Genomic DNA, 14104 nt, shown 5'->3' with positions numbered 1-14104 from the left:
AATATGTATAAATGTAATGTCTTTTAGTGTCACAGTTATACAGAATATGGGCAACTGTAAAATTTCACATTTAACTTCTAATTTGTCATAAATTTAATATTAATTTTATATGAATGAACAGTAAATAGTAACACTAAGTTATATGCTTGAAAGGAATAAAAGCATTTTAAGACAAACGCTTTTTGACAAGGAAGATCCCTGCCATCAGAGGCCACACACGCACACTCACACTTGCACACACACACGCACACGCACCAGTCCTCTCAACCTTCAGATCAGTACATCCCACTATGCTTTGCGATGGTCTGACAAGTGGATCCAAGATGGCGTAGAAAGTAAAGCTAGGTAAGTGTTGACTTCCCATTTTCAGCCCTTTCAGTAGTCGTTTTCATCGCAAAGCCACTGACGTGAATCCCCACCATTAAACATTAGGATACTGACGAATGCTTTGAGTTCATGCAAGGATAACAACACGATGTCACAAACATTATATGCGCCTAAACACCGTGGCAAAATTACAGGCCCGAGCCCGTTTTGTTTCGGCGAACCTAGCTAGCTAGCCAGCTAGCTTGCTAGCATTAACAAACCAGCCTGCTATTCTTGTTGTGAGCTCGCCAGTTTGGTGCCAAGAAAGGCCGTGTTTGGGCTAGCAAGCTAACTGCTAGCTACGCATACTCTGGTTAGTGGCAACATTGTTTACCCTTCGCAAACGCAAACGGCAAGTTAACCAACACTGTGGGGACATTTTTCAGGGCTTTGTAACGCTGCCGTCATCGCTCTGACTTGCAACAGTCATGACAAGTTCACCAGACAAACAACAGCTATAACTCTGCCTCCTAAAAGACGAAGCAAATCAATTCCCATCCTTTATATTTAATAGCCTATGCTTTCTAGATATGTGAAGTTACTGCGTTAACTGGACTTTGAGATTTTTGCAAGTTTTACAGCCGTGTTTTCCACACAGTGCTGCTAACGACACTGTCAAGCCAAATAACGTTACATCAGAATGAAAGCAATTGATGTTGTTTTACAACTATCCCCCAGCTGTAAAATTAGCTTTGTCCTGCACTGGACTGCAGTCGCAGCTGTAGCTCCTGTAGTAGGATCCCACGACAGGACACTAAAAACAAGGCAGGCATCCACCCACTGTATCCCGCCAAACTATTTGTTGTTCCCCCTGTGAAGTGGCTGGCTTGCAGGCACTAGCATGAGGCAACAGCTATTCATACTCTTACATATAGGAGTTTAAAACGCAGCAAAGGTTTTAAAATAACCTCTTATAATTAGAGAAGGTGCTGGGTTAACATCAGCCCTATGTTTGGTTTCAGCTTTTTAAATTCACAGTCTGCTAGCCCAAGCAACTTCTAATCCTCATTTTGCATGCCTTACATACTGTACAGCATTTGTCAACTAGATTGTGATGATTATATGTCAGGGCCCGGCAATATAAAGATATTGCATTGTTATGTAGATATATTGCTAGATATCATCTTAGATTTTGAATGTCATAATGTCATAAGTGTTTCCTGGTTTTAAAGGCTGCGTTACTGTGAAGTGATGTAATTTTCTAGCTGTTCTGTTATTTGCCTTTACAGGTCATTATGTCCACATTGCAGTTATTTATCAAAAATCATTGTGAAAATATTTTGTGAAAGCACCAATAGTCTACTCTACAATAGTGCTACAATATCAGTATCGAGGTATTTGTTAAAACATAATGGATATTTGATTTTTTTTCCATATCGCCAAGCCTCAATATATGTTGTCCCGTAATGCTGTGAAATAGAAACATTACAGTATGTGTGAGAGTATGCACCCATGTAGGGATGCAGCAGTATACCATGAAACCATATATATTGGTATGAAAATTGACCATACTTTACACACAGTGTAAAATTACCTGTCTACAACATTGGAAAAAAATCTCACCTGTCCTCTCCTCCTCGATTGCCTGTCATACTTTTTACACTTGCTTCCGTTAAAAAAATTGTTTTAAGTTTTAATTGTTTTACGTCATTCTTTCAACCCCCAAAAAACTGTTTTCATTCCTTTCAGGGTCAATGTAACTGATAATAGTAATAATAATAATAATTACTATTAGAATTGTGCAATACTGACACTGTTGTCACATCATAAAAATCTCATACCACTGCATCCCTGCAACTATTGCAATAATGCCATGAGATGACAACCTCTTTATGTGTTGCATAATCTTTTAGCTGTGGTTTTGAGTTTCAAGTGCAATCTAAATACACAAACCTGCACATGCACCTGTCTTGTGGAAATGGAGGCTGGACTAGTGTTACTTGTTTAAGATGTTCCAGAGAGGCTGTGTGTGTTATTATAGTATGGGTACTGGCAACAAGATTTGTCATAATTGGCCAGTTGCCGTTATGTGCATATTATACAAGCATACATTGCCATACAGCCTACTCATGAGATTCAATATTGTTCCTCATCTGAATGTTTGAGTTTTTAGAGGAAGTGATCTCAGCAGCAGTTCACTTTTTTTTCTTGTGGAAAAGATGAGATTGTGGAGAGAGAGTTGTAATATTTCATCAGCTACTGTACATGAAACACTGAAGTGTTCACTGCTTAGAGCATGCACTTGTTCATGCTTAGTTTGCACAAACTCTTGTAGTTTCTGTCTGGGGAGATGGAGATGGGTGTGCTGTCTTCAGTAACATTGGATTTTTGGGAAAAAATATTGCATGTGGTGCAAATATTTTTCGTTTGTTGGCATCAGTGTTAATTCTGGGTGGAACAAAAGCAGTTAAAGCCCATGATAAATGCTTTGCATCAACAGTAACTTCAGATTTAGTCTGTGTCATGTGTGCGCCCGACATGTACTGTACATTCGCAAAAGAATTTGACTATAGTCCTAAGAGACAAGAACAGGCTGACTCAGAGGCACTGCCAGTTGGGCTAGAGCAGCTGCTACATGCATAGTTGCCTGTTGCTGGGTATTTAGGAAGTAACTATCTGAAATACTTACTGCAGGGCCAATATGCTCTTTATTGCAAAATTACACTAAAGTGGCAGATGTACTCAGTTTTCTCCCCTCCTCTCGCATAGTCAGTTGTGGCACATGAGATGCCCAGTGAATGTTCTTTCATGAAAAGCCTGTTTCCTACCAGGATGAGATATTATCTGTTCTTTGATGTTGTCTTTATACTGCTAATGCAGCTTTAACATACAGTAGCTGTCCCATTTTCAAGGACTAGCTGTCACAAATACACCAAATTTACTGGGCCACAGGCCACAAATTCCCAGTTCCCTTTGAGCCAGTCATAATCAAAAGCTGAATTCCAGGCTGTGGTGAGGGCCAGGATGGAAATTCAGCATCAGCTAATTGTTGTGGAATTTTAATTAGCGACCAAAAGTTTGTTTTGCCAGCCATCTTTGCACATAATAACTATAATGGGGCTTTTGGGGCAGCATTTTTGTGATAAAAGTCTTTTTTTTCTACCAGCCTGAGATAAACTGCAGTGTCAATGGTAAAACCAGTAAAGTGGAAATAGGACCAAAAGTTACTAGGCTATTGGCCAAGGTTGAGCATGTGTTGCCCTGGTGTACCCCAGCAGGTCATGGTGTGCTATCCCTATCCAGATCTGTGCAGGCTGGTGTGGAGGAGGGCACGCTGCTCCTTGTAATCTCAGACTGAGGTTTAGATTCTCATGCTGTAGCCCTGCTGTTTTTTGTTGCTTGGCTAGGCATTAAAGAAATGTTGCAGGGGCCACAGAGACTCAAGCATTGTGCAGTATACTGCTATTGTACTTATCTTGTATCAGCTATAGGTTAACACATTTCAAACTCTGTTTCAGAAAAGGGAAAGCACACCTTTTCAGACTTCTTGGTTAACAAATGTTTGCTTTATGATCCTTCTTTCAATAAAGGTTTAACACATATCAGACACCTATTTGGTTTTCCTGTATAAGGGTGAATACTGTTTTCTGCATTAACTATTGAACTAAACATTATAAAGTGCAATGCTTAGTTGGCTGGATTTCTCTGTGCACCTATTAAGTATTGCTTCGGGACTCGACCAGATTCAGATGCTATTTATTTAACACTTTGGAGCATGCTTTGCTTTGTGTTGCATGTGATTTGATTGCTTTGGTACAGTTAATTAGAATCTTAAATATAAATTTCAGAGGCATTTGTGGTCTTTTCATGACTTTGAAGTAAGTGTGGTGATTGGATGCTGATTCTCAGACTTATTGCAACTCTGGGCTTCCCTCAGAGTTTCAGTGGGGGTTTGTCTCTGTTGACTGTGTGTTGGGGGAAAGCTGCAAAAGTATTTTGCTTTGTTAAAAATCAGAGACAGTCGCTTTGGTTTCGAGGAATTAAATTTAATCTCTGGAACTTGTGTTACTCTGATGTGCAGAAAAGTAGCTGGATGTTGTATCCTGCCACCACCTCCCACAACCACACACACAGCCTCCTCCTCCACACACAACCAAAGACTATTTCTTCTTACACTTGAATATGATTGTATGTTTCGATGTAAACTTTTTAGTGACCCACACAGTCCTGAAATTTAAAAAAAGATGACTGCTAGTGCACTCCAGAGGATGCTGCTGGTCCAACATGGCCCGTTGTTGGCTCTGCAAACATAGATTTTCAAAATATGTTGTGATTAGCCACCTGCTAACCTGAGAATGGGTCTGATGTCTTTAGCCAAGCCTTAGCAAGTCCCTATCCTCTGTTTTTTGACAATAGTTGACTGTAAATGTCATTATATGAACATTTACAGGGTTAAAAGACTGTATGAAAACCTTTGCTAAAAATATACAGCAGGCCTATATCTCAGCATTTCATTCATTTCTGTGACGAAAACGACATAAAATAGTTATTTTTTAAGTTTAGATACTATTTAAGATATTCATTTAAAAAAAAATTCACAGAATAAGAGTACGGTGAAGAGCTGAACACAGGCTATATTGACAGAGCCAAACCAAAAAGCTCATAGAACAATTGCCAAGTGTCAGGGCGGAGAAACAATGGTTATTAAAAATAAAGAATATGCATAATACAGACAGATAAATGCATAAAAAGTTCCTAACATATTAGGAAAACTCATCTCTTGTGTCATATTTAAAGGAAATAATCTGCTCAGTATTCATCCAAATTGCTGTGTTTACACAAACTTCTTGCAGTTATTGCGTTCCCTCTCTGGGTTAATTGTACAGTTGATCAGTTTTTCTGTATTGTTATTGTTATTCACTGAATATAATGTGAAATGTCCATAAAATATGTCACTTAGTCAGGGGTCATCAGTTTACTCAAAAATAGAAAAGGGATCCCTCAAGGCAAAAGGTTGGGAACCACAGCTCTAAACTATAGAGGCTTTGTGCAGCCTGAAGTATATTTTCTGATCAGCAGTCCAAGGTCTAGATTTACTCTATTAGCATGTGTTCACATCGGTACGTAGTTGGTGTTGACTGCGCTGTGGCTTTGAAGTATCAAAACACAACCATTTCCTTCTGCTTACTGTCCAGCATATCGTATTGTCTCAATAAAGGCTTCACATTCTGCATTATCAATTATGATAATGTTCTTAGTCTAAGCAGTCAGATGACGCTAGACAGTTGACTCCACTGTTGGCTTTGGAGCTTGACATGATAAAAAATTATGTCTCCCATAATGCTTGAGGCTTCTCATGTGATCACTGCCTTCCCAGCTAGTTGCAAATGTATTTGAATGTACACTGTGTGAGCAGAAGCCTAGAATATGAGGTACGTAAGAGCAGCTCTTAGGAGCCTCATCCTCACTTCCTGTTGAATTACGACACAGATCAGCCACATGAGGACATGACTCTTGGTGAGCAGACATCCATATAGCATGCTACACACAATGTCTTAAGGGCAGAAATAAGGGCTGTTTCTCAGAGCTGAAGATGATGTCTTCAGATTGTTGTTTGGTCCCACCAACAGTCTCATACCCCAAGATAATTCATTTAAAATGATATATGACATATAAATGCAGCAATTGGTCATATTTTGTTGAGATAATCAAATGTTCTTATGCCTTAAGTTTTTGCAGTGCATACTTCATGTAAAATATAGTGCTGCTTGGTTTAGATACAGAACTATTAATAGCAAAATATTGTGATTATTTTCCTTTCCTTTTCAAATTAAGATGTTAGTCAGCAGCCGATCATGTTGATAGTCACTGTCTGTGTGGCAGAGTTTGCTTATCGTGTTCCTAAATAGACTTTAGGGACTCAGAAGAAGTATTAACAAATTACATTTGACGCAGATCTGACTTGGTTCTGGCTGACTCATGCAGTGACTTTGGTTTTAATGTCTTGGAGAAAACTTTGCACTGAAGTGACTGGTAGCATTTTGGATGGAAAATCGGTTTATGTGTGGTTATAAAACTTTAAGATACCAAAATCATTCATCATGTACTAAATTTAACACAGAATATTCAGTTTTGACTTGCATTGCATGTAGAATTTAAAGCTCCCAGCAGAAACATCGTGCATTTATTCTGGCTCACTGTTCTGGAAAAAAGATATGATGGTAGACTAGGGGAACAAACTTGTCTTGCCTTTAGGCTGGCAGCTGAGGTACTAACAGCACCGAATTGAGCTCTGTTTGAAAGGGCCAGCCAGCAGGACAGGACGAGTGTGATGTTTTGTTGATTTGTTATGTGTGCAAACCGCTGCCAGGAGATTTAAAAGGCAGCTATCAGCAGTTAGCAGCTAACTCAAAGAACATGAACTGCAACCATAAATGTCGGCTAATTGAAAAAGCATTCAGTGCATTTGCATACATGCAGTAGTTGAGCTAAGCCCATAGCTCGGCTGATCAGTCAAGTTCTTGTCTTGTCTGAGTGTACATGCAGAAGAGAATATCGAATTTCTGACCAAGTACGTCTGACTGCGCCTCGATAGGCAGTGCTGTGTCCTTTTTAATATAGCGTGTATTGAACTACTTCCGGTTCACTGAAGAGGAACCTAACGAGGAATGAAGATGGCGGAGATGGATGTTGCTGTGGCTCTGTATGTTTCCTACATGCTTTGTGTGTTAATTATATTACAAATGCGGTCTACCATGACTCTTTTGGTTGCCGTGTTGTCTAAAGGAAGACGCTGCTGCCGTATGATCCAGATGACTGCACTGCTATACTGAACTGCTGCTACGTCATCTCCTTCTTCTTCCGGATGAAAGCCCACAAAAGAAAAAGTGGTGCATGCGCGGAACGCCGAGTCCGACTTCAGTTGGACTAAGTGGATACATGCAGCAATAGTTCGATTTTCAATCGAATTATCTAGGTGTTAGGTTAGTCGAGCTAAGGATAGTCCAGTTTCAGTCGGACTAAGCCAATGATTCGCTTTTCTCAAGCTGCATGTAAACGTATTGATTGAGGCTCGAGAGCACCTTTCCCTCGAGCAGAGGGCAAGATTAGCTGCCATGTAACAGGGTCAGCAAATAATTTTTATTGCCATGTTATTCCATTATTGTTGTGTTACAAACGCTGCTGACACATATGGCGTATGGCACACTAGAGGCTATAGCTGTTGTGTTACCCATCATGCCCTTCGCAACCTCTTTCTGGAACACTGGCATGCTATCTTAAATCATACTCTAAGGCAGCATTATGCTTGCGTTGTTTGGCTCTGTATAAAAAAGCAAAGCCATCATAATAAAAGTCTCTGTTGTGGCCCTATTGTTGGATCTTTGTGTTAAAACAGCTTAAGTAATATCTTGCCTTTGTAACAATGCATAGATGTCTTGCTCTATCGTGGCCCTGACATACTCCGAATAAGATTTAGTTTTGTCCATCTGTGAAGTTTGGATTATTTTCTGGAGTTGATGAATGGGCTTTGCCTGTCAGCTTGACAATTTTGTGATTTGTAAAACTGGGAGAACAAGTGTCAATAAATAATCCACCACTCCCAAGAGAAATAGAGCGGAGCCCTCTCTCTATTGTCTGATCTCCCCTTCTCTCAACATTTCACTCTCTCTCCCCGCTGGGGGAAAATGTGGAAATTATAAGTTATTATAAGTTAATTTCCTGCAAATTCCTCCTTGAAGCATTTATGGAACGTTTTGTACTGAGTGTTCTTGTACTAAGAGACGTGACAAACAATTATCCCCAAGGCATTAAAGTATTACATTCTCTTATACAGTCAGAAGTTTTTAAAATATAAACAATGTATTTCACAATTAAGTGTCAGTCATATGCAAAAATAATGGCAGAAATTTGGTCTATAGGTGTGAAGTTTGAGTTGGAAAGTGAAGCAAACAAATGGGATGTGTTTTACCAATAGGTATGTGTGGGAGTACTGTAGGTTTTATTTTCTCAGATTGTATAACCTGAGAAACCTTAGAAATAGTCAGTATGATGGTCTGACCTATTTGTATGTCTGCTCTTAGACTGCAGCCTAACATACTGCCAGTGAGCATTCTTACCTGCTCAAAACAAGTTCTTGTATGTAAAAACCTACTTGGCAATAACCTGCCTTGATGTACACTGCCCAGTGCCTTGGAGTTCAAAGAAAATGAGAAAAAGCATAAATGTTCCAGTTTTAGATTAATATATCACGTTAATGTGTCTGTTCCTGAGTTGATCGTTGTGTTATTGCAGTTCTTGTGGAAAGAAGAATATTCCTTATAGGCTAGTGTTATGTTTTCTGTAGTGCAGAGTCCTCAAATTTTGTGCACAATCCCTGGTGAGAGGAGTGTCAGTCAACTGTTGGGCAGAGTTTGGAAAGCCTCTTTTCATTTTCAGTGAACAGAAAATGTTTTTAGTCTTTAACCAATGGATGCAACTGCAAAATGCCGCTGAACTGCAATAAAAGGACCGATTTTTCAACACAATGCAGCTCTTTATTAAGGTTTTTAACAATTTAATCAAATAGTTCTCATTTCCTTAAACTGTGTTCTGTCAGATAATGCTTAATTTGGCTCTATTATAAATATATATACATATTGAAATGCGACACCATCAAAAGTTGTCAAACAGAGCTGTGAAGTTCATGAGTTGTAGAAACCAACAATGTTCTAAGACATACTATCATTCTTGCTTGTCTGTTACCACAGTCATTAAAGGGTTTCTAATTTAGTGCTATACTGCAACTTTATAAACATGCACCCATTCCATCTTTCCTCTCGTCTTTTTCTGATTCCAGAAGTTTTGTCCCTGAGTCATGGCGGACAGGAGAGCGGAGAAGTCATGTGAAGAAGCCAGCAGATCGTTAGTCAGGCGGGAGTACGAGGCGGCAGTCAGCCACAGCACAGACGCCCTGGTGGTCCTTGCACCCCAAGCCCCATCATCCGGTGCCCCTGTCCCGCCAAGCCCTCCAGCCCTTGTTGCTGCCGCCGGACCCCTCCGCAGCCGTGCCCTGCTCTACCGCATTGCTGCCTTCTTGCAGCTGGTGAGGACAGTGGCTATCTAAGCATTGTTGCTGCCCTAGCAACCATCTAAGATGATCATTATTTCTCTCACTCCCTGTTGCTAAGTGGCCCTCAAAGGAAGGGATACCTTTGTTTGAGAATCTTAAAAAATGATAATTGTGAGACAGAACTCTGAAAGGTCATATCACCAAATAGAATATAATTTTTTCCTGTTCCTGAATTAACACATTATGCTAAAATGACGTCGGCTGCTCGCTGTGCTTTTAAATCCACTGTAATCACTTCGTAAATTACCATGAAGAGAATGTTAGAAATGAGAACAATAAACCCTACTTTCGTCCTCCATGCTGCTGTTTTGTTATCTTCCCAGAGCACTAAAATTACACCAGTTACTTAAGCCCTAAGATTATGGAAACTTCTTAAGTCTATAATGATAGTGTGAGGGACTCCACTGTGAAGCAAAGATAGCCATTCTTGGAGCTTATGTGAAGTTCTGACCCTCGAACACAAAGTAGCCCCATTTGTTATGGTTACACTTCTTTTTTTTTCTTTTCCTCTGTCAACAGAAAAACTATGATGAAGCAGATGAAGACTGTAAACATGGTGAGTAGCATTTCAAATTGGAACCATCTGCTGATATTGTGTACAGTAGTTAGTTTTTTACCTAGTGGCAGACAGTGTGTGTACGTCTGCCAGGGTCAGGGATGAACCAAGTTCTGGCATGCCTTGGTCTCAGTGTAGCTGAGGAAATCTTGAATTTGGGCTTGTTTCTTTCCTTGATTTTTTTTTTTACTGCCTATTGGGTTGATGTCATAGCTTCATTACTACAGTGTTCTAGAGAAAATAATGTATTACATTCATTGAAAGAAACCTAACAGAATGTACTGAATGCCATCTCTCCCTACCTGTTCCCCGTGTATTCTTCATCCTGTCCCAGTCCTGGCAGAAGAGATTGCCAGGGGAGATGGTTCGCTTCAGGCCAGCTTGCGCTCCATGCTGTTGGATGGCAGCCTGCAGGAGGTGGCCAGCATCCTCTCTAAAGCCTTGTATGGAGAGCCAATGGTATGATTAACGGACAATGTATACCATGTATGCATACAGACAGTCAGCATACATATTGACTGTAAATAGACTGTAATAGGCTTAAATATTATGTCTGTTGTGGTCACGTTGTTCAAAAACAGAAGGAAAACCTATGTAGTGCATAAACATGACTGAGGGCACATTCACACCAGGATAGTCCGGGGGACTCCCTTCGATTGGGCGGGGAATGCCAAAAAAATTTCACACCTTCATTTGGTTCGTTTCACTTTCACACTGCACTTTTTAAAGTGGACCAAACCGCCTTGGCAACGCCACGCAGTTACAACAGCTGCTCTTCTTTTTCTGGCGGTATTGCCCGAAACGACCACTGACCAGGAAGAAAAAAAGCATGAGGAAGAAGAAAACCCGGCTCATTGATTGGCAGGGACCGAATATGGAAATCCATCCCCTTCAGTCGCGGACCTTAAAGGACAACTTCGGTATTTTTCAACCTGGGCTCTATTTCCCCATGTGTATGTGTGCGTATGATTCATGGGTACCACTTGTTCTAAAGTTGGTTCAGTATTGAGCCGCGAAACGAGCTAAAACGGTAATGGGGGCAAATGCGTCCCGTATAAAAGTGCTTTTTTCGCCACTGACCGGTTCAGATCACCAGTGCTATCTCTGTAAATAGCATATGGTAGCGGCCCTGGGGCAGTGGTGAGTGTGAATGAGTGGAGTCAGCTGTCAGTCAGTGTTGGAGCAGAAAGGCGGAAGTTGTCCCCGCTCGGTACTGTAAGTGAGTATGTGTGTGAAGTGTGTGTGTTACGCTAGAAGAGTCAGAGGACGGAGTCTTTTACGTGCTACCCCCTGGAGTGTTGTCGGAGTTTTTGGAGTGCTCAAATAAACGGGCCTTTTTCCTGAACGCAAGAACAGGATGTCACGCAACACCCCGTACAGCTTTCATAGGCTGCCTTTGTCGGACGGCGAGATGCTGAAGTTGTGGCTAGTTGTGCTACAAATGGATTCTCCCAAGATGACTACTGCCAGCCGAAGAAGAGAAGACATCCAATCCCGAAACACCTCTTCCTCAAGAAAACAGCTGTCCCACGAGTAGAGAGAGCTACAGACACAGTGGAGCAAAGCTCGTGACATCACACAGCCCAGAGGTAAGGGTAAGGCTAAGTTAGCATGCTATTTACAGAGATAGCACTGGCGATCTGAACCGGTCAGTGGCGAAAAAACACACACTTCACACACACATACTCATTTACAATACCGAGCGGGGACACCTTCCGCCTTTCTGCTCCAACACTGACTGATAGCTGACTCCACTCATTCACACTCACCACTGCCCCAGGGCCGCTACCATATGCTATTTACAGAGATAACACTGGCGATCTGAACCGGTCAATGGCGAAAAAAGCACTTTTATACGGAACGCATTTGCCCCCATTACCGTTTTAGCTCGTTTCGCGGCTCAATACTGAACCAATTTTAGAACGAGTGGTACCCATGAATCATACGCACACATACACATGGGGAAATAGAGCCCAGGTTGAAAAATACCGAAGTTGTCCTTTAATATATTGCTGTCGCAGTTCTTTTTTAACCTTGATGTGATACTGATCTGCTGACCGATTAAATCTGCATGCCGTGATCCTTTCGCTAAAAAATTTAAAAACTGTTTCTCCTGGTTCGGGCTGTTGGCATTTTTTTTTTTTTTTTACCCAAAATTCCTCCCTTTAGTTCACTTCCTCTCTTTGGTCCCCTGGAGAGTCCGCTTGCATTTCCCACCATAAGCAAATCGCACCAGGGTTCACTTGCAAGTCAACCGAGACCCCCAGTTTTCAAGCGGACCAGATTGTGCTTGTTTGGTCCGCACCAAAGTTCAAATGAGCGTTCACACCCCTCCAAACGAAACTGAACTATCCATGGATGCGGACCAGGGTTTGTTTAAAGGGGACCAAATATAGCGCCAGTGTGAATGCGTCCTGACTCTCATAGTGAATGATTAAGGTAGTCATGGTGGTTTTGTCAAATAGGCCACACATAGAACAAACATGTAGCCTATAAAAAATAATTGGGTGAGTCTGAAAACTGTTTCTAAATAGTTTATGTTCCACAGCTGATTGAATTAGTATTGATAAAAAGTTGATGTCTTCCAAGGCCTACTTCTGGACTAACAAAGGACCACATGAGCATAAATGTCTGCAATGAAGTGAGCTGTAGTGCTCTGCCTATAAAAGTGTTACTTTGTGTATAGAGAGGGTCACTTTTTCTCTGTTTCCACTTTTCCTCCCGTCTGACTTCTCCCTGCCTTTGCTAATCCTAACCACTGTCTTCATACATCAACATGCATTTTGCTGCCAAGGTGCCTCCCCCAGCTCCACTCCTCTCCTGTTTGCAACCACTTCCTGCCCACTTCAGCACACACACGCGCACACAGACACGTACACAGACACAAGCACGTATTCAAAGGTTGAGCTTGGCCCCAAGGTCATCCAACATTTTATGCAAGTGGGGACAATCCTGTTTGCTAGGCGGGTTTCTCTGTCCTTCTGTTTCTTTTAGAGTCACACAAAAACAAACATTTTTCTGATGTAGCTTGGGCTGATTATCTTTCCTCCTTTGACTGCTTTCCTCCTTTTTTACTCCCACTTTTTCACACGTCATTGTAAGCCTCCCATTCCGGCCTTAACTCAACCTCCCTTTCTTTGTATTTTAATGTCAACCCAGCTGTAAAGATAAACTGCAGTTAGTTTTTTTAGTTCGGTGTATTTTCACACTAAAAGTGGATAAAACTATTCTGTGAAATCACTAACTCCTCTCATGCACAGGAGAAAGAGTATTTGAGATTTAGAATGGGGACACTAGAGGAGGCATACAGCTATTCTTTTCTTATTTGTTTGCCTCTTCTTCTTGGCCCTGGGTGGTGCTGGCACTCCACACTGTGGAGTTGAGCTGTCCTGTGGAGTGTCATACAAGTGTGGTGTCATTTGATCCACAGCTATTAGGATGTAGCTAACTGCCAACTGTTTTCCTTAGATCTCATTCAATCAATGAGCGACACTTCATTTAAATTTTCATTTCTTTTTTTTAAAGCTTGTTCTGAATGTATTAGGTTACTCAAATCAGGTTCCTGTATATGGATTTAAAAACCAGACTAGAGAAGCTTTGTTTGGAGCTGACACAGTTGTGCTCATTTAGAGTACGGGCAGCGATAATGTTGCTTAAAATATAATATCCGTAAGTGTAAAAATCAAAAACAGGACCGCCACTCAGCTGGGACTGAACATTTTTATTGACACACCTTTGCTGCATATTTGAATGCTTTATCAAAGCATCATCCAGATCTGCCTTCAGAAGACTGACAGGAGAAATGAGCATCTTTATTTTGGCCCTCTGTTAATCAAAGCCTTTTAAGAAAAATCCATTGTTATCAATTTTGATTCTTAAAAGTTTCTACAGTAGAAGATGCCTTAATAATCTCCACAAGACCCTGAAGATTCAGCATATTTCACAGGATTCTGGCATCAGGTACAGTTAGTGGCAGGATATTGAGGTGACAAAATTTTAAGAGCAACATAAAAATTGCAAGCACTTCATCTAGATAATGCATGAGGTTAGAAGTTTATGTCACTTGTGTCAAATATTCACACTTGTGTAAAGCAACTTTTAAATATTAGGATGGTGATAGATTAAAATCTTGC

At 40.9% G+C, this 14104-nt stretch overlaps 1 protein-coding gene across 1 annotated transcript in view; it reads left to right on the top strand.

Annotated features, from left to right (window-relative positions):
* The first annotated feature begins 293 nt into the window (after positions 1-293).
* helz (helicase with zinc finger) overlaps positions 294-14104 on the top strand; it is a 63257-nt gene continuing 49446 nt past the window's right edge. The window contains exons 1-4 of the mRNA XM_033623549.2: positions 294-345; positions 9143-9388; positions 9935-9971; positions 10306-10430. Coding sequence (XP_033479440.2) covers positions 9161-9388; positions 9935-9971; positions 10306-10430 — 390 coding nt within the window. The 5' untranslated portion in view covers positions 294-345; positions 9143-9160. The remainder of the gene's footprint in view (positions 346-9142; positions 9389-9934; positions 9972-10305; positions 10431-14104) is intronic.

This window comes from Epinephelus lanceolatus, chromosome 3 (assembly GCF_041903045.1).
Source record: "Epinephelus lanceolatus isolate andai-2023 chromosome 3, ASM4190304v1, whole genome shotgun sequence".
Classification (NCBI taxonomy): domain Eukaryota; kingdom Metazoa; phylum Chordata; class Actinopteri; order Perciformes; family Serranidae; genus Epinephelus; species Epinephelus lanceolatus.
This window is presented reverse-complemented; position numbering and strand designations above follow the sequence as displayed.